The 23,566-nt window shown below is 28.3% G+C and overlaps 2 protein-coding genes across 2 annotated transcripts in view; one reads left to right on the top strand and one right to left on the bottom strand.

Moving 5' to 3' along the window:
• The window catches only part of LOC111634106 (1-phosphatidylinositol 4,5-bisphosphate phosphodiesterase-like), a 68,399-nt gene extending 45,146 nt beyond the window's left edge, over nt 1–23,253 (bottom strand). The window contains exons 1-3 of the mRNA XM_023378784.1: nt 23,072–23,253; nt 19,107–19,233; nt 16,780–16,866 (exon numbers count right to left, since the gene is read on the bottom strand). Of these exons, the coding sequence (XP_023234552.1) occupies nt 16,780–16,866; nt 19,107–19,190 (171 nt within the window). The 5' untranslated portion in view covers nt 19,191–19,233; nt 23,072–23,253. The remainder of the gene's footprint in view (nt 1–16,779; nt 16,867–19,106; nt 19,234–23,071) is intronic.
• The window catches only part of LOC111634110 (lactoylglutathione lyase-like), a 32,416-nt gene continuing 19,929 nt past the window's right edge, over nt 11,080–23,566 (top strand). The window contains exon 1 of the mRNA XM_023378800.1: nt 11,080–11,183. The gene's annotated coding sequence lies outside the window, so the exon portion shown is untranslated. The remainder of the gene's footprint in view (nt 11,184–23,566) is intronic.

Below are 23,566 nucleotides of genomic sequence, written 5' to 3'. Positions count from 1 at the left end.
TGTTTATATAATAAATTTGTTTGTTTTAACTGGATTACAGGTGATAGTTAGGTATGCTCTTATAATAAAAGCGCCAACATGTAAGAGTATGCTCTTGTGTGCTAGGTTGTTTGGCTTATAACAGAACTGTACTGATGTGTCAATAAATAATTAAATACAAATGTACTGATAGAGTTACTACTATTTTGTTTGTATATTGTCTACTGGGACAGTGTTTATAAATAGGACTTATTATATTGGTGTAGTTTCTGATTAGGAAAGAGAGAAAAAGTCCCTGTCAAAAGTCAAAAATCTTTATTTTCACTTGGTCCAAATAGACAAAAACGTAAAACATTAAAGACACAGAGGTAAAAAGAACTGATACAATTACTATTCAGTGACATCTCTGTGATAGCTATTATTAAAAATAAAAAGCCAAAATTTGATAGTCCAAGTTTTTAAATAACAAGTACTTTTGCTACTTTGCAGGTTTTGTCCCATTTATAAGATGTCCCATAGGCTCCATATGCTCTTATATGCATAGAAATACATTATGTGCATTCGAGTTTCTACTTTGAATGTTTTTGTTCATTAACAATTTCAGTTCTGCAGGTTGTACAAAAATATACCAGGTTAAGTTTTTTTTACATAATAATTGCTTAATTTAATTATTAAAATGTAATTTATAAAATTAAAAATAGCAGATTAAACAGGAGGATTTAATAAAGTAAATATTAGTTATATCAAACTTAATTTCTGCAATATAGCCTCTTTACAAGAGTCAAGAAATAAATGCTTTTGGAACAATAGCATTAATCTTGGGTTCAACCATCTGTTGACAAATAATTAAAAACATTTAATCCAGTCATCAAATAACAATGTTCTAGTAACATTACATTATATACAAATATAAACATTGATTAATGACAAACAATTGCCAGATTATATCAGGCTATATTAATGCTACTATTAACATAGCCTGATATAATTCAGCATTACATTATAAAATTCAAAATACGGATTTCCCATTACATAATTTTGAATTTAAGATATATTTTCCCCACTAGAATTTCTTCTATCTTTGCAATCCACAATGATATCCAGATAATATACATGTGCAGAAAGCTCTTTTCAGATTTTTACTTATCCTTTTTCTACTAAATATTCTTTCTTAGATTTAGGAATGCACTTTGTTGTTGCTAGCTAGCATATTGGTAGAATATTCATGAGTTTATAGAGCCCAGTTTCATTGAGCACTATTCCTAATGTACTCTCAACTGCTTTTAACTATATATGGAAATGTGTGCATCATTACACATTTTACAATATTTTATGATTTATATTCTTTTACTGATTTAGTAATTTTTTCATTTTATTTTCAGACTTATAAGTATATATTAAATCATTTGTTTATGTACTGTTTTTACTCATTTTATTGCATATATTTCAGTTTTAAATGCTTCTTAAAACATTCTTGTCATATCATCATTATTATTCATTACTAAATTATTGATGCAAGTGCTTACTATAATTAGATATTTTGAATCTGTCAGCATGTTATTCTTCACAATTTCCATGATTAATACTGTAAACCTGTACAAACAAGTAAGCATTTTGTTTTATTATTTATGTTTAAAATCCTGATTTGCTATTATTAACTTAAATAACTTTTTTAATCTGATCCCCCACTGTCTGGGTCCACAAACCAGACAGAGCCACTATTCAGAGTAATGTTAACATTTACTATAATCGGTTGAAGCAATGTAAACAGATATATAAAAGCAAAGATGAAAATCTGGGTCAAATTATTATAACAATTAACTAAAATTAGATACTTAGTCTCTACATGGTGCTACCTTTCAATTTATTTGTGTACTGTATATAAGTTAGGTAATATCAAAAATCAATACAGACTGATCTTATAAAGAGCACATAGATTATTGTGAAGTAACCACATCACTTCTGCACTTAATAGCAAATTTATTTATTAATATGATAGAATATGTTTTGGCAACTAATTTGCCGTTTAAAAATCTTTTGTAATATATATTTTTAGCATCATTTATTTTAAAAAAAAAAATCAACATTTACCTTACTCAAATCAGACATACTCAACATTACATATACATTTAATTTTAATGCTATCATTTCAGAATCACATACAAGACAATTCAAAAGTTGCAAATGATCTGTCTCCATTATTCTTGGAATATGGTTATCATATTATGAAACCCCAAAATGTCAACACCTCCAACCAACTTTTGTGCCATGGATTTCAGCATAAAGTCTTAAAAAGAATTCATAACTATAGGAGTTATAGGTTCATCAAAATTATACATTTGGAAGCCTTGTAGCTGTTTTATTACATTGTAAGGAATAAAATTTGAGTCCAAATTAAATTTTGTTTAATCTAAAATATGTCACAAGTTATTTAATTAAAATAAATTGGACATAACTGATTATTATTATTGGATTATGTTTCTTTCAAGTAAAATGTAAAGTAGGATATGTATTACTAAGGTCATGGTTAAAAAAATTTTTTTTCAAATACTGGTATTGATAATAATCAAATTCAATAGATTTGAATTTTTGATGTACAGTAATAGAAGGATTACTTCAAGCTGTGCTAAATTCACAGCATAACATAATACAACATGGAATCAGACACACAAAATGAAAAACGATGCTAAAAATGTAGTATTGAAAGTAGAAACGTTACTTAATTGCTGATATAATTGATATGGTAGCCAGCTTCTGAATTCTAAATTTAATGCCATGTTGTAATGCCATGTTGTAATAATGTAAATTTAATACCAATAAAGAAAATTTTTCATTTTTATGTCAGAGTGAAAAAGAAAGTCCAATCACTAGATTGCAAACAAAATAGAATTCACAAAAATGTGTGCAGTCAATAATTTTTACTCCAAAATGAGCACTTGTCTGCATAAAGAAGTACATTAGAGTAGAATTATTATATGTCAATCTATTGTTCTGTGGGTGTGAAATAAAATCTGGACAAGCAACTCCCTAGAAATTTTTTACGGGTGGTCTTAGCCTGGATTTGTTGGGCTTTATACCTCACCACTTGGCTGTCCCCATTGTGGGCCTGACCAAAATCAATATGGTTATGGAGAAAAAAAGCCTCAGTGCACAAAAGACAAAAAGAGCATAAAAATAAATAGAATATTTATTTTTGTGCATTCTTTAAAAATGAAAAACAGACTTTTGAAATTTGTTTTTTTAATTAGCTCTGTTAATAATCCTTCTGAGATCAACAACAAGTATTAGATTTAGCAATTTTTATATTTTAGAAATTTATAGGTACATTTCTAAAATCCAATTCAAACTTCTTTTCTCAAAGAAAAACACATTTTAGAAAACACTAGTGCTTTCAGGTTGCTTACTTATCATTAGGAGTCAACAAGAGATGCTCATGTTCACTCTTGCATAGCCCAAAGAAATTTAAGTTTTCTAAGATGTTTTTGCTCTAAGAAAAGCAATTTGAATTGGATGTGTGTTTAAAGTATTTTTTTGACATATGTGTAAATTTCTAAAAGAATAAACTATACAAAAATTATCAAAAAGATTCAGACTTAAAAAATACCAATAAGTTTTTGGTCTCAAAAAAAAATTAATGATTATCAACTTCCCAAAACCTGATGTATTGATACTAAGCCAAATGATCACCATAATTTCTAGTTTCTAATTACTAATATTGCATATTAATAGCCCGATTAATTACAGTGATCATTTGGCTTGATAATCATTAAGTATACAATTTTTATTTTTAATTAAATTTTAGTTTTGAAGGTTATTAAATTCTTTAAAATGATTTCTAGAAGAGAATTTCTTTGCACGTTAGCAAAGGTGCATTACAAGAATAACATATGTAAGATACTATGATATCATATAAAAAACATAAGAGACACACTATTATGAATTAAAATCTTGAGCGAGAATTATTATAACAAAATGATTATGATTGTAAATTAAAGGTAAGAAACAATAATATTCAAGAAAATGCCAAATTTGACTTATAATTAATGTTCTCAAATTTTTATTCTGATGAAAATCATAGAACAAACATAAAATAATACATGTCAATTCATAGAAAAATGGAAAATCTGAATTGATTTCCATTCAATAAAAATAATTTAAACACTTAACTGACTGATCCATACCAAAATTAGATTTATCATCAATAATACAAGTTTAATATGAAATATATTTGAGATATCAAAATCAACAAAACTACAAATTTTCAAGAGGGGAAAAAAGTAAAATATAAAATTTCATTAGATAATTATTGACTGTTTATTTTTAGCAGATAAAATTAAATGTTGAATTCTATAAAAGAATGATAAAAAATATACAGGATGGACAGTGGTAAAGAATGTCATTTCATGGCCATTTATTTCAAAAACTAATCAGAAAATTACTGTAGACCTTTTGCCAATACATACTATATTGGGTATGTGCTAAACAATGGTGCAAATTTCCAACCCATCACATACTTCCAGTGGCGGCCTTAGGGGGTGGCGAGCAGGGCAATCACCCGGGGCCTCGCGCAACAACCAAGTAGAAAAAAGTTGATATTTAAAACTTTTTATTTTATCCTTGGCTATTAGTTATAACAATAAAATAAATTTAATTTTAGTACAGTATATATTAATATTAATAAGTGCCTACTATTTCAATTCACATACTTTGAACAAAGGACAAGGGCCTCGCAAAGATCTGCCGCCCAGAGCCTCGCAATGGATAAGGCCGCCGCTGCATACTTCTATTAGAGAAAGCTGTTGTAATCTTAGCCCATAATGAAAATAGGGCAACATTACATTTTTTCATGTGCTACAATTTTTTATTTGACAAACTATTATCTTTTAGTACATTCTGAAATATCAAGTGGGATCTTGAAGCAGGTTGTCAAATCCAACAGGCAAATGCATAACATGTAAGGGTTTGCAGTGCATCACTGCATAACACAAATGCAATGTGGGGGTTGACTGTTCTGTTTAGTTTAGATTAGCAATGACATCAATATACAATTGATCCAACTTAATAGAAAATACTAAATGCATTAAATAAAACAGCACCTAACATAATCACAATATCACTGCTAACTCTTAAACCAAGGATGGTGAACCTTTTTGAGCCCACATACCATATGTAAGCATATTTAGTTTTAAAAGATGTTTATGAGTACCAAAGTTTTAGACTTTGAATAAACATATTTAAAGAAATTAGATGAATATGTTTTAATTAGAATAAATGTAAAAAAGCTGACTGAGAAAAGGGTAATTGGGTGATAAACCAAAAGAGTGATTACAAAGACAGGTGATGAATCGAAATTGTATGATACATTATGTGCCAGATGATTTCTCCTTATGTGCCATAGGTTCATCACCTCTGCCTTAAATCTAACCATGCATTCAACTGTCTTTGCATTTACATTCTCTTGAATGTTGTGCAGTGAAGTATTTTATAGTCTGTTTTGGGATCTCACTTAATATTTCAAAAAGCACTGAAAGGTAATAGTACATATTTTTCATGTTCTACGTCTTTCTAATTGACAATGTTGCCCTATTTTCATGAAGAATTGAGATTATTACAGCACTTACTAAAAAAGATTCTGTCCATTGAGCCCATCATTTCATACACACTTGACATAATGCATCATCAAAAAGTCTACAGTGCCCTATTAGTTTTTGAAAAAAGTGATGTGACCAGAAAGGACTTTTTTAACACCCTGTATATTAATATTATTATAGGACATTAAGTGTATTTATTTTGGATTTAAAACTCACTGTCTCTGTTTACTAACCTTTATAAATTTTGTTATTGATCCAACAGCAAATACATTATTTATTCACTTATTTCCGACATTAATTCCTGCAATTACAGTTGCTTTTGATTTAAAATTATATTTTAAAATGAAAGAAAAAGAAAATTCTTTTGTTTTATAAAATATGTCAAATTAATCAAAAAATTATACACATGCTTAATTAGCTTTTTTTTTATATTGCTGTTAGAATTTTACAATACTAAATATGCACATGAAATTTGAAAATGGCTCATAATGAAGGAACTTAAGCTGCAATAACAATATATACCAGTAGTTCTCAACCTTTCTGAGGCTGTGGAACACCATTCATATACTTTTTATTACATGGAACATTAGCATCACCATATTCAAAAATTGATAAGCAATTCCATGTTTACTATTCTCAGAAAACAAAGCAATAAACTAAATTTTAGTGTATTGAATATAATAAAACATGGAATTGTCTACAAATATAGTAATGGGAATAAATTTGAATAAAAACTTTAAAATCTTTTCTTTTGTGGAACACTTGAGGTAGATTTGCGGAATATCTGTGTTCTGTAGAACACTGGTTAAGAACCACTGATATTTACAATTGAATCATTATGTCTCATTAAGAAGTGAATGACTCACAGGTCAGATTGATATTAAAATATAACAATCAAATTAGAAAGGCAGATATACTAACAAAGAAAAGATAATAAATAGGAAGATTACATTTACTTTCTAAATAGTTGAAGAAAAGCATATAAACAGACAATGTATATTCTTTTCTTCTCTGGGCTGATAATTTTGTCAAGTATGCAAAATTTTTATACATTAATTCTTAAGTACAATGCACAATTTGATTGTGGATGTAATTAACCAAGTGGAAAAAAATTCAAAAATGAAAATTAATGGAAATTAAAAATATCTTCTCATTTCCATTACATTTAATTAGCAGACATTAAAAATGATAGGATTGCAGCAGGAATTCCTTAAATATCCAAATGGCTTAAATATTTAACAAATGTAAACAATTATTATGCCAGATTATATGTAAATGAATTCCTTGATACAGAATTATTTCTACTATTTAATATTCAAAAAGTAAAAACTGTATGATGAATTCTGTGAAGTAAATATAACGATTTTCTTTCAATTTCTTAATTAAAAAACTTCAAAAGTAGTCCTTCTTTTTTAGAAATTACAAATTTTTAGTTCATTAAAAATCGAACTAACTTCCAGTAGTTTGAAGATTAACTGAGATTTTGGGATTTTGAGGATAAAAGATATAAGCACTCTTGAAAACTACTTAAAGAACTAAAGCTTCTTGACTCTTATAAAGAGATATGTGGTTTTTTTTAAATTTTGAAACACTAAAAACTTTTTCCTTTCATTTTTTTAATGAAATTTCAAGGAATACGATCTTTTTACGTAAGAGTTGTTCCTATTACTTTATTTGAGTACTTTTAATCTTTTTACATAATGAAAGTTACTCAATCAGCCAGGTGAACAAATGTATGGAAGCATACATAAAGGATTATTAGATTTTATGAAACTGGCAGTTTTAATTTAGTTGCCAACTTGTAAAGTTAACAATGAGCTTAAAAATATTATATATAAAAAAATTTTTATATTACACTTATATATCCTGGATGAATCTTTAGTAGAAAAGATATGTTTTTTTTTTTTTAGAGATACAAAGCTTTTGCATATACAGGTCACAAATTATTTAGATTGTCCTGACATTATTAAATATATATGTACTGTATTTGCAGGAAAACTAATTTTTTTCTAAATAATATAATTACCTCTTTCTAACCTGTTACCGGTGTGTCTACTAACTCTTAACGATCCAAAACGAACCAAAACTAACGTTTTCGAACCCTTAAACGGTTCTTCTTCAGGTTTTTTCGAATCTCTGATGGAAAATGCAGCTCGTAAAAACTTTAAATTCAAAATATGTAAGTTCGAATGCACGTTTCCCGTTTCCGTCATTGTATGTCATGCGCAGTTTTTTTCTAAATGTAAAAAAATAAAGTGCAGTATATTCGTTTGTTGAAAATATCTACATTTAATATTTTATTTTATTTGTTCATAATTATGTATGTATGTACTGTGCAATACTGTACATAACAAGGTGTTTGGATTAAAAAAAATCAAAGACTTATTTAAAGGAAAAATCCAATTATCCAGATATTCTGCATATCTCCACACTGAGGTTCCAATTAATTTGGATAATTGGATAAGTTTTACTGTGTAACATTTATATTTAAATCTGGAATATTTGCTAGTAGGATGGCCAAGGTAGTTAGTGAGTCAGCTTATTGCTCTGGGAGACCCAGTATCAAATCCAGGTATGCAACCCCAAGAATTTTTCAGAGAGAGGTGGTCTGTCAGGTCTATCCTCACTGCCTGGTCACCCTATTGGGAGTCTGGGAAAAAAGGCCCTTTAAATGTCTACAGGGTGGAAAAAGTTAAAATAAAAAAAACCTAGGATATTCATTGACAAACAGATGGAATTAAAATAATAGTTTTTATAAAATTAAAGCAGTATTTTATTTTATCCTAAATTAAATCTATCATTATATAGATGTAAAATAAAAAGATTTAAAATTTACAAAAAAATGATTTAAATGAAAGAAAAAAAAAAATAAACTATTTCCATGTGCAATATGGAAAAATATTTTGGAAATCATGTAACAATAAACAAATATTATTAAATTAAATAACTTCTGGGCATTTGTTCCATAAAGTAAATTGGACATAACTGATAATATTTTATGTGAGAGAAACATAATCCATAATAATAAAGCAGGCTTTGTATTGCTAAGGTTTATTTAAAATATTTGTTTTAGCCATAAGTTAATAAATATTTTAAATAAATTACAGTAATTACAAGGCAGAGCTGTGTTAAATTCATAGCGCAGCATGATACAATGACACTGAATCATTCATATTTACTCTGTTAACTTTAGTCAGTCAACTCATTCTTAATTTTAAAAAGAAGAAATATTAATGCAAAATAATTTATTAAATGTGATTTTAAAAAATGAAGAATCGGTAAAAAATTAAATGTAGAAAATTGGAAGTTAAATTAGACTAATTATATGTAACAAGAAAATGGATAAATGTAAAATTTATGGACAAATGTGATGTCATTAATAAGGAGTTAACATTAAAAAAATTTGAAAGGCAAAACTAAAAAAATAAAATATATAATCTAATCTTTTCCTCTTGTCTCAATCATACTTCAAGATAAAATGATGACTGCTTGAAGGAAACTTTTGCTAACAATTTTATTAATATTTAAATTTTAATATATTCTGAATTAAAAATACAAACATAGTTCATTAATTTTTATGATATAGGTATATATGCTTTTTGTATTTTCTTTTATATTTAACTTTTTAATTTTTCTCAAGTAGGGGAGTTGCACATGTGCACAACCTTTATATAAGTTTAACTCCCCTACATGAGAAAAATTAAATATAAAAGAAAATATAAAAAGAGTGTATATAACTATACTATACCTTAAAAATTAATGAACTATATTATATATACTTATTATAATTAAATATTTTAAAGGGTGGGGTTATAAAAAAAAATATTTTTTTATAACCCTATCCTTTAAAACTTATGTGCATTATGTGTCTATGTATATAATTTCAAATATAAGAATTAAATTTTATATTTCTTCTTTTAACATTAATAACATTTTTCATTCTGCATACAATTTTTTCAAATGAATTTTCATTATATTCTCCAACTTAATTTCAAAAATAAATTTATAAAAATATCTCTCTCTATTGTAATGCAATTAATGCAAACCTCTAGTTATTTCTTTTAATTTTCAAAGATTCTGAAGCATGTAGCAAACACAAAATGTAATTTAAATATGAAAGAAACTACGACAGTTTAGGTATTATAGTACAGTTGCATATACAGTACTGTACATCACACAAATAACTATAGTCTATAATCTAATCAATAGAAACAACATCAAACAAACAATTAAGGATATTTGAAATATTTGTCCAAGGTCACGTCTTTCTAAATTTAATTTTCATGTTTAGAGGAAAGAACATGATTTAAATTACATTTATATCTGATGTAAATTATTTTAAGAAGCACAGTACTCAGAGATTTCTGTGAAAACATTCATTCTACGTATCGGGCGTATCAAATTTTATTACTAGAAATTTCATATCTCATTTGTATAATGGATATATGATTTGTGGATTTATAAATAGATGAAAGACAGGTTTATAATAAATTTCAATTCAATTCAAATTGCTTTCCTTGGAGTAAATCTTCTTAGAAAACTTACAAAGTCTAAGAAGTTTTCATTTCCAGCAAAGTAGTTTGAAGTGGATTAATGTTTAAGAAAGCTCCTCACAAGTAAATTTCAATTTTATTCTACTTTCATTACTAGCAGAAAAAGAATTTAAAAAAAAAAAAAATCAATCAATTTTTAATTTAACGAATTTATCTTTTCCAATATTTTTATTCTACAGCAAGTTGTTATCTTGTAAATGATCTTCAAGTCTAAATTAATTACTAGTACTAGTGTTAATATATGAATCTCAGGAATGATATTCAAATTCAGTGTTGGCTCGACAGAAACTTGCACCTGAGGTGAAACTGTCTTTTTCTTCCAGTTTTCAAAACAGTTGGCAATAGAGAGCATTTCTACTTTAAAGCTGTTTACAATAGTGCATACAAGTATATTAATAAGCTGAATACAATGATATAAGTTACATACAAGTTATATACAAGTTCCATAATTTTTTTTATCCTTTTGAACATTTTTGGCTGCCCCTCTCATTTTGCCACTTGAGACAGTCACTTCATCACCTCACCCATCGAATTGGTCCCATTCAAATTAGATAAAATCTTTTTAGTGAGTGTGCTTCAAACAGTATTACAAATCATATTCAGTCACCATATTTCCACACAAATAAGAGCATGCTCTTATGTATGAATATTGCTTGTTTCTGTATTTTTGAATACACATCCTGCTTCACTTACAGGAACATACCTCATATATAATAGAATGCTCTTCTTTGTACCAGCACTGCACTTACATGCATGGAAATATGGTAATAGTTTGAGTAGGTGTTGAGACAGAAAGACAAGATTTGATGATTAACAAAATACTGCAGATACAGAAATTGTCTCAAAGTAGTTTCAGCACTGATTGAATAAATATATTAAAACTTAAGTTTTATTAAATCATTTTTTAAAACTCATTCAATCAAATAATTTTGCTAATAATAAGTGTCATTCTGTAGGTTGTTATGCATCATCACACAGAATGGATCCTGTGGGTTATTTATTAAAAAGGACTGCATATTATCAGATTTGACTCTGCAATTCTGTTTTATGTAAATATCAGGTAAGTAGATGTAAAACTAATCCAGATATTATAAAATATTTTAAATCATAAATTATTATATTTTATAAGAATTAATTCAATTCAATATTTTGTCAGTGTCTAGGTAAATCTACTTTTCACTTTGGCTTAAAATTTGAATTTTTTAGTCAATTTTTTGGCATTAACCACTAAATAATAATTATAGTAAAGCAAGAAAAAAATTAAACAAGAAAAAAATAATAATTCTAAAAAAAATTCATAAAAATTTCAAAAAATTACATTAAAAAACAGAAAATAAGTGTATGATTGTGGCATTATATGTCAGTAATAGTAATGAATAGAAGGTACACTTGTGTTTGAAATTAATAGTCTCAGGTTCTCGTTGTGGAGGAACTGCTTCACCAATCTACAATTCTTGTTAACAACCACAAAGTTCACTTTATGTCAATAGATGCAGCATTGGAAGATTAAAAGTTCAGATAAAGCTGCTATTTCCAAACTGGGTTGAAGTTGCTGACAACTTTTTGTTGCTGCCGTGACAGGTAGGACTAAAAGATTTGTCTTATGTTTCAATGTTGACTTCATAGATAAAATTCTGATGATGACATTAACATAAAATTCTAACTGCTAAATATTAATAAAGTAACAATTCCTTACTTGAGCAATTATACATTTTTTTTTAGTTCAAACAATTACACTCTCCCTATCACTCCACAACCTAATCTATGGAAACTATTTTGTAATGATAGAGACCCATATGTGCACTGGAGAGGTTAGGTGTACACAAGATTTTCCTCAAACACAGGCATTCAAACATTATATAGGGGTGACTATCAGAATGTTATCTCTTCTCAAAAAACACTAAAGAAACATATTACATAGCAAGCAAACTACTGAACTTGCTAAGTCAGTATTGACTGCCTACTTTGAATCACTTTGGTATGAAATTCAGCTAATTCGTCCTTGTGGTGACAAGAAATTGATTTATTTATATAAAAGTATGCATTATGAACAATCAAACATGTAACAGTCCTATATTTGTACTGCCTGAACATTAAATGTCATTCCTTTAGATACCGCCTTAGCTTCTGCTTATTGGCTAACTTTCTGATTATTTCCTATTTTATTTTTATATTTATCCCGCTATTGTAAATATTTTAATCTTTTTTAATTATAGTGTAAATATTAATATTCCATTTTTGCATTATAAATAATTATAATTTAGGTCATAGTTTATATTTATTTTAAAATTTTTGTTGTATTCAGATATGTTGAATTTTTCTCTTGCCATTTGGTATTCAGTTTACCAGATGATGGTGAGCTTTTATATCACCAAAAGTACTTGCATGTTTTGTTCATATGTTTTGCTTATTCATTAAAATTTTGTGTTGATGTCGTCGGCAGAATTTTTCTTTCTATTTTAAAATTTATGATTGAGAAAATAACAACATTTTTCATTTCTGTAATTTGTTTTTCTGCTTTATCCTTGACATAAAAATTAGTGACTGAGCGATGGGTCTAATCTTCAGTAATCTACATGAAATTTCAATTGGAAGGAAGTAATTTGTAATTATTTCATTGCTACATAGGAATCAATAAGATTGAATTTATAGAAATTACAAAATAAACAATTGTACTAGGATATGCCCCCAATTTCAAAGGAAATCCAAAGGGTGCTTATGGTGCTGCATAAACCCTTAATACAAAAACAATCAGTTTTTATTACTTTTAAATAAAAATAAATATAATAATGCATATCGCATGACTTCAATGGTTATATAAACTGAAAAAAGCAGAAATATTAAAATTGATATTTCTTAGAAAAACATGTTGAAGAGTCTAAAGATAATTGCATGCAAATTAAAAATAAGTCATTCCAGTAATTTATAGTGAAAATAAGAAATGTAATGATTTTATATTTTATATTCCACCTTTATGAATCACACCAAATACAGATCATGCTGTAATTTATAAAATTTAGAATCAATCTTTAAATTCAAAATTATCCATCTCTTATTTAAGAATTTTATTTAAGAATTTAAAAAGCCAATGAAAGGAGAATGGTATAAAAGTTAGGTAAGTAAAGTAATTCTAAAGGTAAATGAGCAACATTTTCCGAAAAAGAGTTGATGATTCCTTGGTACCCTCTGAATCTACCTTGAGCAGTATCCATATTCTCAAAATCCTGGATACACCGTGCACTTCTCTGAAGAAGGTTGTTTAATACAACTGAAAACGTTTGAGAATTAAAATTGTACTGCATGTTAAAGGTCTGAGCAGTAGTACTGTGGTTTGCCATGATTAAAGATTTTTTTGTACACTGTTACAGCTGCTTTGTCGACGATTAAAATTTTCAAGTACTAGACAAAGATTTTTTCACATGAATATTGTTTTTTGAAACTTTGTTAAAAAGAACATTAAATTTATTTCCAACAAAATTCTCCATGTTAATAATTTAAAAAATGAATTTTTATAATAATAATAATAATAATTTTTAATATAGATTCTAATGAGGCCATTCCATTATTATTAATCTTTATATCAGGGATAAAGTGGTAAAAAGCTATTTCCGAAATTTAAAACATTATTATTTTTTCAATTATTATTTCTACTTTTCAAGGTCTTTGTGATTTTATAAAAAAAAAACTTTTATAAATTTTTTTTATTTTCTTTTTTAAGTTTCTAAACTGTTTCTATCATATCATAACATTTTATTTAAATTAATACATGACATGCATTTTATTATGCAGAACATCATGGATGTTCTGCATAATAAAATTTCTAATTACAAATGTTTTGATAATGACTTAGCAACTTCGTTATATAAAAATTTCATTTTGTATTTTTTTTTTCCTTAAACAGTAAATTTACCATTATTTTGTTTGTTTTGAATCCATCGCTGCTTCTACAGAAACTTCATATTAAGTTTATGAGAAATTAAAGGTTATCTTACGAATACATAAAATAAAAAACAAAATATTTAGATATTATCTTAAAGAATCATATTAAAATCTCAAAGAAATTTTAATACCAAATATTGTATACAATTTAATACTAAATTCAAATATTTATATTAGTCGTTTCTTTGGTTAAGTAGTATCACAGTCTTTAATTATATCGATAATAAGCGTCCACCAAATAATTAAAACAGACGACGAGAATTTATTTAAGGAGTAGTTTTTGGTCGAGTGCAGTGTTTATCCTGGCTGGTCTAATGCCATTTCTGTGTTCTTTCGACCTTACTTAGAGTGCATGTTTGCCCAATCCCATATAACTACTAATCAATTGTTTGTCGATTTGTCTTACAATCACTTCACTTGAAATTGAAGTTTAATTGTAGCTTTAATAAAACGTTTCTTCTTTTTTTTCATTTTGATAAAAATAGATATATTTTTACTTTTTATTTAAGCAAATAATTTCTATCATATCATTACAATTTATCAATCAATATCATTCAATTTCAATCAAAATACTTAATTGAAATTAAATATGAAAAAGTTCTACTTTCAAATCTCTTCTTTTATGTAATTTTATTTGATAAAAAATTTATATAGTCTATTTATATAAGAAATGTCCCATATATCTAAATTTTAATCTACATACTGTGTTATATTTACCTATAAAAAAAAAATATATATATATATATATATAAATCACTTATCTGCTTTAAAATTAGTTTCAACTTATATCCTATATAAAATGACAATTTTTAATATTATCTGGCAAAGAAATAAACACACAGAAACTACGTCCATTTAGAAAAATTCATAGTTTTGTTGTTAAATTTATTGGTACAAAGCTTTTTTTAATTTAAGTTAGGAGAAAAATGCAAATTTACTCTTAAAAAAATGTAAACTAAGAGGTTACTGCTGATTTCTTGGTCTAGTGAAAACAGTATTTAAATATTCAATTAATTTTTATATTAAATCAGATATACGTTTTTTTTAAAATCACTATTAAAATATGAATAATGTATATAAATTCAATACTACATATAAATTCTTTACTAATAATATAGAGCAATAAAAATAATAATAATAATTCACCTTAATTTAAAAATAAAAATATAATTATTTCTACAATCTCATTCTATTAGACATCCACATTTTATTTTTAAAACAACTGATTATTTTCTGCACTTGATTTCCATCTAAACAACTTAAGGACCCCTGAATTAATAAGAGCAAAATCTATTTAAAGCAATAATACATTTTAATCCTCCAGATCTTACAAGATGTAAATCGAATGGAAGTAAAATGCAGCAGAATATATATATATATATACGTTTTTTATTCATACCGTGCTTTCCGACTCATTGATCCATAATTTTCAATTTCGATCAAAACCAAAGGTACTTAAACTGATTAAATTCTGACCGATGTTGATAGCGCTAACGTTACCAGCTGCTCGAATTAACGTTAGATTAATTTATTAAACCCTTTAATTACGCTTTTATACAAATTAATATAAACAAAATGGTTCAAACCGGCGATAAATTTTATCAACTTTTGTTTTCCCTCCCCCCTTCTCTCTTTTATCGTTATTTAATGATCTGTTTACCTTTTATCCGTAAACTGAATCATTTATGAGATCGAAACAAACGAGTGCCGGGGGAACACGGGAGAAACAAAAAAAAAAAATCGATAAAATATCAATCATATATAAAGAAGAAAGTATACTTTGGAGCTCTGGTCTTTAAATAAGAATCGGGTCAAAACAAGTTAACCGAACGACGTTAATTGTAAACGTGAAGAATTTATGGCAGAAGCGTAACGTACGGAACCTCGTTACGGAAATTATGTTACTGGAGAGAGTGACGATCCAGTTTCTATAACGAATACTGCGCTCGCTCTATTTAAAAATAAGGGAGTGTCGGCTTCCTATCACACACAGACATACTCCGCATCCCGTGACTTCTCTTTATTACGAAAAGGGAGAGTAGCCAGATATACAGGGAGTAGATGTAAGTGAAAGCAAAAAAAGGGGTAACCCGTACTGTACATCCAAACTGTTACTTATTTAAGCAACACGCTTCTTGGCTGTAGAAACTAGACGGTCGTGACGTCATGTCGCATCGAAGAGGTTGCAAATCGATCCATAGTTCGGTCTGTCCGAGAAGGAAAGATAAAGGATTTATAAAAGCGCAGATTTTTCTTTCCATTTCATCTAAAAATGACTTTGGAGTGTCGCCCGAGGCTCGGAAATCCTCCCAATTAATCCGACTATTTTCTGTTTATTTATATCCCAGATTTAACGCGTCGCTAAACTAATTATCATCATTATTATTATTATTATTCGCGAAGAGGAGAATAATAAAAGACAGCCAGAAACGGAGATACGACTGCTACATCTCCAACTCCCACGGGAAAAATTTAATCGTTAGGGATTCGATATCGGATCCTACAGAATCTTCGATGTAGCGTGATTGATCAAGTGAGATCGACGTAATCCTCGCTTCTAAATCTACAATTATTATTAGGATTAAACTCGAAGGCGCGCCTATAAAGTAACTCGTACATTCCATATGAATTTAAGCAACGTTATGTAATTTTTAAGTACTTCAAGAAGATATTTTTCTTTTCTAAAAGATAAATTATATATTTAAATAATTACTCACCCTCCCTTCGCTCTTCCAATAAATAAAAAATCCATATTCGTCCACTTTAAACAAGGCGTTAGGCTCGTAAACCACTTGCTCCTTTTCCTATCAACATAAAAAAGAGGGGGGACCATTCAGATTTATCAACAAAGCGTTGTTTCTCTTTCATTTTATTTAGATTAAACGTTTTATTTATTTATTTATAAAACGTGTCAAGTTAGATTGGGACTATCGATAGTAAATCCTTTGGTGACAAATTGAATTTGACATTTGTTTAGACTCTTCGATCTTTACCACTTGAGTTTAAAAAATAGGAAGAGAAAAGATGTAAGCTAATACTTTTAAAAAGATCAATGGATTGTACTATCGGTCTGCCGGTCGGAAAATAATCGAATTAAATAATTAAGCGCTTTTTTTTTTTAATATTTATTTTCTTAAAATGGAGAACGGAAAAATCCTATCTGTTTAACATTTCATGCCTTGGGTACTTAAATATAAACTCATCAGCATGTGAATGGAGTTGTTAACTAATTCAATTAATCAAAATTAATGTAATTAAATCAGAGAGCGTGATGAGAATGATTTTATACAAGTCTTTCACAAGGAAAGAAACTAAAACAGAGATCCAGATAAGGGCAATAGAATAATAATAATAAATATATATAATAATAAAAACTTTATATACTATAATCGATACGCATTAAGCAAATTACGGCAATAAACAATAATCCATAAAGTTTCAATTATTATAATGTGTGCGTACAGTACATTCTTGTTTGAGTGAAGCGCTGTTGATTCGATTTATGTAGTTTTTTTTTCTTTTTTTGGGGCATAAAAATGGAGGGAACTGGTCATTAAAAATGATCTTTCCGTGTCGAGAAAATGTCATCCGTCATTGACCCGACGGCCATCGCTGAAACTAGTAAATGTAATGTCAACTCGAGTGATAAACGACTTTTATCAGAACAACACAACTGGATTGTAGGTTGTTAATTAATTGTTTGAACGGAGAATAAAAGCATTAATAAACCATGAATTAATGTTTATACATAAAGAAAAAAATAATAATAATAATAAATTAGGAGGCGTATACGATTCCGTCCTTAAAAGGGCGTTAATGGCATCGTTCCGTCCGTCCGGATTATATTTTTGCATCCCCCGATTTACGAGCAAATTTAAATGGCTAGCGTCTTTATCGCTTTCTTCCGTTTTCCTACTTAATTTATGAAGCGTGGAGAGAATTCATATCGATGTATTTGCATGTTATGGGACAAATTTACATTTCAGTTGTGTAAAATAAAATAGGGGGGGAAATGGAAGCGGAATTTGAAGCTTGATCGTTAAATTTAGTAACGATATAGTTTCGTGGAGAAACGTCGATGTTTTCAGCCCTTTTCGTTTCCAGTTTACGATTGTATATTATGGAATTTTTATTTATTTTTTGTTAAGTTTAGCAATTCGAAAAACATGTACACTCAAATGCGAGTTTATACACCTTTGTTTATTTTATGTTATCATCATCATTTCCCGCAAATTTATAGTCTCCTATAAAAAAAACAATGATAATATTTTATGAAAATAAAACAAAAAATTCGATTGATTGAACCTTATCTCGTTCGATAATACCCTCAGCTACACCGCCAGAAAAAACAAAATGATGTTGACTTTCTGAAAAAGGAAAAATCTCTCTTTTTTTTTTTAAAAATCCAATCACTCAAGGACGAAGCGTCCTTGTAGAGCACGCTTGCATTTTGTGAAATTAACTTGTATGTTCAATAATTTTAATAATATTTATTAATAGCGATCAGTAGTAGTGCGGGTGATTGATTACGCTCGACTATACGGCTTTGCATAGTAATCGATGCGAACCCCCCATATTGATCATAGCTAGCGCTTCAAATTAATTAAATTAAGCATATATTACTTTATTCTAGGAATTGCTCGGCATGCTTACTCTTAAACGTAATTTATTGTTAAATGCTGAAATTTCAGGCATAAAAAAAAAAAAAGAAACTAGAAGTATTGCTTAAGAGGAGCAGAGTTCAAGGACGTCGAATAGTTAAAAGACAAGTTCTTTTCATTTTTTCCTGGATAATACATATAGGAAAAGTGGCGAACTTAATCGCCATCGAACAATTTTTATATTTAAATTCCTACGTCCGTGCTTAGATTTCTAAATGGCCTAAGTTCGTAGGAAAAACGAAACCGCCATTCCACTACAATAATGGTATTTCGGATTCCTTTCTGTTCCACTTAAGTCTATTTTAAGCACCCGGTACATCTGCGTAATACGGTAAACGTTGTATAACGATTACACAATATGGAAAGTAAAGTTTTAATCTTACCTCCTCCCAACGGTCGAATATGCATCCTTTCAGTAATAATTTTGGCACGGGCCGCCTCCAGTTAAACTCGTAAGCTTTGGTCATGATCTGGCCAAGAATAACTGTAGATGTGCTTTCACATCTTCACCTGAAAAAGAGAAAGTAGGTAAAAAGCCTGATAAGTAAAAATGCGGTCGAAATATCTTGTTACATTCCTTACTAGAATAATAAATATCTCGGAATTGTGAAGCGAAAAATGTCCTTTTTATTTATTATTATTTTTTTTATATAAAAGAAAGTCTTAAAATTAATTTTTTAACATGATAATAGCTGCTCTCGTTCGGTTCGTATTTGCATCCGGAACTGAATGCAAACAGAGTACTTCTTCAACAGTATTATTACTTCTTCTGGCTCGGAATTGGAATTATGTATGCGTACTGACCTAAACAAAGCATTAAAATTACAAAGAATTTTGAATTTTTAAAAGCGAAATAAATAAATAAAAAAAAACAAATGCATTTAAGACTGCTTTTCAAAGAAAGTCTTTATTTTTTATTATTATTAAAGCGATAACAAAAAGGAGAGAAGAGTTGAATAAAAGGAAAAATGACGGATGCAGGGTCTTTATTTTTATCGCCTCTGACAGATTTACATTACAGAAAATTTTCCAAAGTTAGAAAACAGGAGGAGGAGAAGAGAAAAATAAAGAAATAAAATGAAATTTTGTCATAATAACGATAATAATAACCTTTAGATGCGGAAAAAAATATATATAATCCCATTTATTCCTAAATAGTAAAGAAGAACTTTTTAATACGATTTTTCAGTTTTTCTCATTTAAAGTTCGAAAAACAGACTTAAAACATCTCACAAGAATCCTCTGCAGTGAATGATAAAGGTTCAATTTCTTTTTTAAATATTTATAAATTATCATCATTCTAAACAGAAAGATAAAAAAAAACAATGAAAGATTCATCCGGTATGGAATGAATTTCAAATTATAGGAGGGGGGAAAACTAATCATACTAGTTTCTGCATCTCCTGACCTAGCGAGATACACGTAAGAAGAAAATAAGTGTCGTATCATAAATATAATCAATATTAGACATATCCGCTCGTCATTACAGCACGAATCAACTCCGGAAAATGCCATTACGTCATTGGGAGTGTATCCACGCGAGAAATCCTCACAGGCAATTTTCCGAAAACTTTATAAAACCTCGTTACGGTTTGACATTTTAAAAAATAATCTATACGTTTCCGTTTCCTCGCCCCCTATTTAATTTACCGTATAGTGTACAGTACATGTAAAATATATATATATATATAGAAAACTTGTTATGTAATGAAAAATTATCGAGCGAGAACGATGGGGAGGGTGGGGGAGAAAAATCACGAAAGTATCAAGAGTGAAATAAAGCACTTTTGATCTCGTACTCCTCTGTGAGATTTTAGTATTATGGTATTAACTTATTTCTTATGAATTGATTCTTTGTGTAAATATCTCTATCAATAGGAACGTTTGCAAATATGTATACCTTTTGAAAGTCCCGATTATGGTTTTGTTAAGCATAAAAGGTATACTTTAAACGCCTAAAAAGCCGGCCTGTGATATGATATATAGATATTTAATTTTAATCTCGCGCGATGTAGATAAATTTGTTCAACAACTTAATATTCTCCCATCTACTTTAGACGTATCTTAAAAGTATGTGTGCGTATGTATATATATATATGCAAAGGTGGTGGCCAAAAGTTAATTAACCACTACAAAGACTACACTGCAAATTAACCGAGTAAATACGATTGAATTAATTTTAAAGAGCACGGTTAACCGACTTTTGAGCCACCCTTTATGCACACGTAGCATTCTTTACTTATTTGTAACTACTTGCATATAGTTAAGATGATGATATATTGTATACACGTATTCCGAATTTTGTTCAGATCCGTCATAATAAAATACCTAGAAAAAAAAAAATACTCTTTTCACGACACGCAACTATTCAGTTAAAGTGCAGTATGATATGCAAAAAGGAATTGATTAAAATGCGAAGAGCTCGCTAGGATTACTGATAATGAGACAAAACACAAAAGATGCATGTACACTCATTACACCGCAGTATGTTTTTTTCCTTCCCCCTCTCCCCTTTCTCTTCCTCGTAACAGACTATTTGGTGTTTTAATTTATTCGAGAAACATCCCAATTTGTTTATCAAACCGAAATATAAGTTATAAATATGCTAATAAAACTTTGAAATATTTTAAATACTGGAAACATCTTTACACAAGACGATTTTACATTGGATTATAATGATGCCATACGAGGAGGAGGGAGGAGGAGGAGCAGAAGAAGGAGGAGAAGAAACAAACAAATAAATAAAAAATTAGGAATAAAAATCATTAATAATTTATAAAGGCAACAATAACTTATGAATTGCAAATGATTTATTTACATTTTTGGAAATGCTGACTCGCTCAGGATATGTATTCAAAGCAAGTCAGCGTGTTGTTGACTGTATATATAGTTTTTTTTCTTTTTTTATTACTGTTTAATCAGTGTTGGATGACTCGTATGAAAACATCTGATTAAGAGCAAATGAAGAGTCTGTATGTGTGTGTGTATGTCATCATTCTAAATGTCTATTAATGCCATTGAATTGACTTGTAAGGACAGGTTGGAAAGTGCAATATGTACAAAAGTAAAGGTATTCAGTAAGTTAATTTTGTTCCGCTTGTATTTTTCTACAGCGTGCGATTTTTCCCCTCTCCATCTTTTTTCTTTTGAAGCCGTCGAAACATTCTTCTGGACGAGCTAACATCGACGAAATTTCATAATTTAAATAAATAAACATATAATCAAAAGATGTTTCTGAATAAACAAAACCGAGTGATTTAAACAAATCTAACGCGTTTAAAAAATAACATCTTACGCGTGTTGAAACATTCGTTTCTCTGGCATTTTGAATAATTAAAAAACGGTGTTTTTGGTAGAAATGTTTTCGAACAAAATCTTATTTACTTCAATACAAATGTGGCACGGAGAAAAAAAAAGGAAGAATTCTTGAAATTTAATTATGTACTGTATTCACTCGTTTCGGATTTTTGTATTAAATAAATCAATTAATTATTTCTTAATTTAAACAGAAAGGACAAAAAAACGTGTCATTAAATAGAATAAAAAAGTCTTTGTAGAGAGTGAATGAATTAAATACTGTGTGTACTGTACTGTACTGTACATATAATTTAAATTTTTACTTATTTATTTCCTGTTTTGTCGTTCGAATTTTAAATATGTAGGCTAGATAGGTGTGTTTAGCTATTCGCTACGGCTTAAAAAACCTCATATTTTTCCTAAGATGACAACCAACACCGGATAACCCACTAAACTATAAACCAAAACACTCTACGAATAGTACTAATTCGAGATAAAACAGGTATTATATATAGTATCAATTTCTCTTACTAGGAAAATATTTAATGCCTTATCAGATTTCAGCTTCACGGCATTACCTACAAATATTTTTAGTTTTTCCCTCTCAAGGCCACGTGGGTATGGGACCGAACACACCAAACAATACCATTATTGCGGTATACGGTTTATAAAACAGAGCGTAGGCGTTAACGTATAATGAAGAAAACAAATTTTGAAAATTTAAATTTGAATTTAAAAAAAAATAATAAATAAAATCTCGCGCGATCTCAAAAAAATTTTGATGTATCGTGAGAACAAGCGCAAATGACGTCACACGAAACCCTTTATATCAATTGTTTTTTTTTTTATTAATTTTTTTTCACATTATTAATAAAAAAATAATAATTAATTTATTTGTAAAATATATTTTATTATTTTAATTAATAAAATATTAAAATATATATTTATTTTATTTTTCGATTGATTTAATTTTTATATTTATATACACACACACACATATATATATAAGGGTTAAACCTAATTATATAAAATAGGAGATTTATTAACTTACCTGCGTTATTTTTACATTAATTATATATTTTCTTTTATATTTACGCTATTCTCCATTACCGAACATTTCTTTAATTCAAAAATTTCGGCGATTTATAAGCGATTTTGTTCGGCGTTTGTTGCGAACGACGTTGCAGACGACACTTCGCTAAGCCTAACAGACCTCGTTTGGCTCGGGTCGCTCCATTCCACCAATCACAGGGGAGGTTGCTCTTCGTCTTCTGATGTGCCAATTAAAAAATAATAATACAATTCTAAACCTTCTAATTAATATATTAATACTTCGAATGAAATAAAATGTATTAAATACGTTAAATATTAATAAATATTAACGATATTTGTTCGTTCGGCGTAATATATTTTCCAACTTTATTGTAATTGATGTATTCTATATAATAAACGTTATAATTGGTTAAAATTTAAATAATTAATGACGTAATTATTTTTTAAATTTTGTAATTTGATTTTTTTAATAGTGTGACGCCATTTTTTTTTT

This window comes from Centruroides sculpturatus, unplaced genomic scaffold, assembly GCF_000671375.1.
Source record: "Centruroides sculpturatus isolate CEXI.00-Female unplaced genomic scaffold, Cexi_2.0 scaffold823, whole genome shotgun sequence".
NCBI lineage: Eukaryota > Metazoa > Arthropoda > Arachnida > Scorpiones > Buthidae > Centruroides > Centruroides sculpturatus.
The sequence above is the reverse complement of the archived record's forward strand: the minus strand, read 5'-3'. Positions and strand labels throughout refer to the sequence as shown.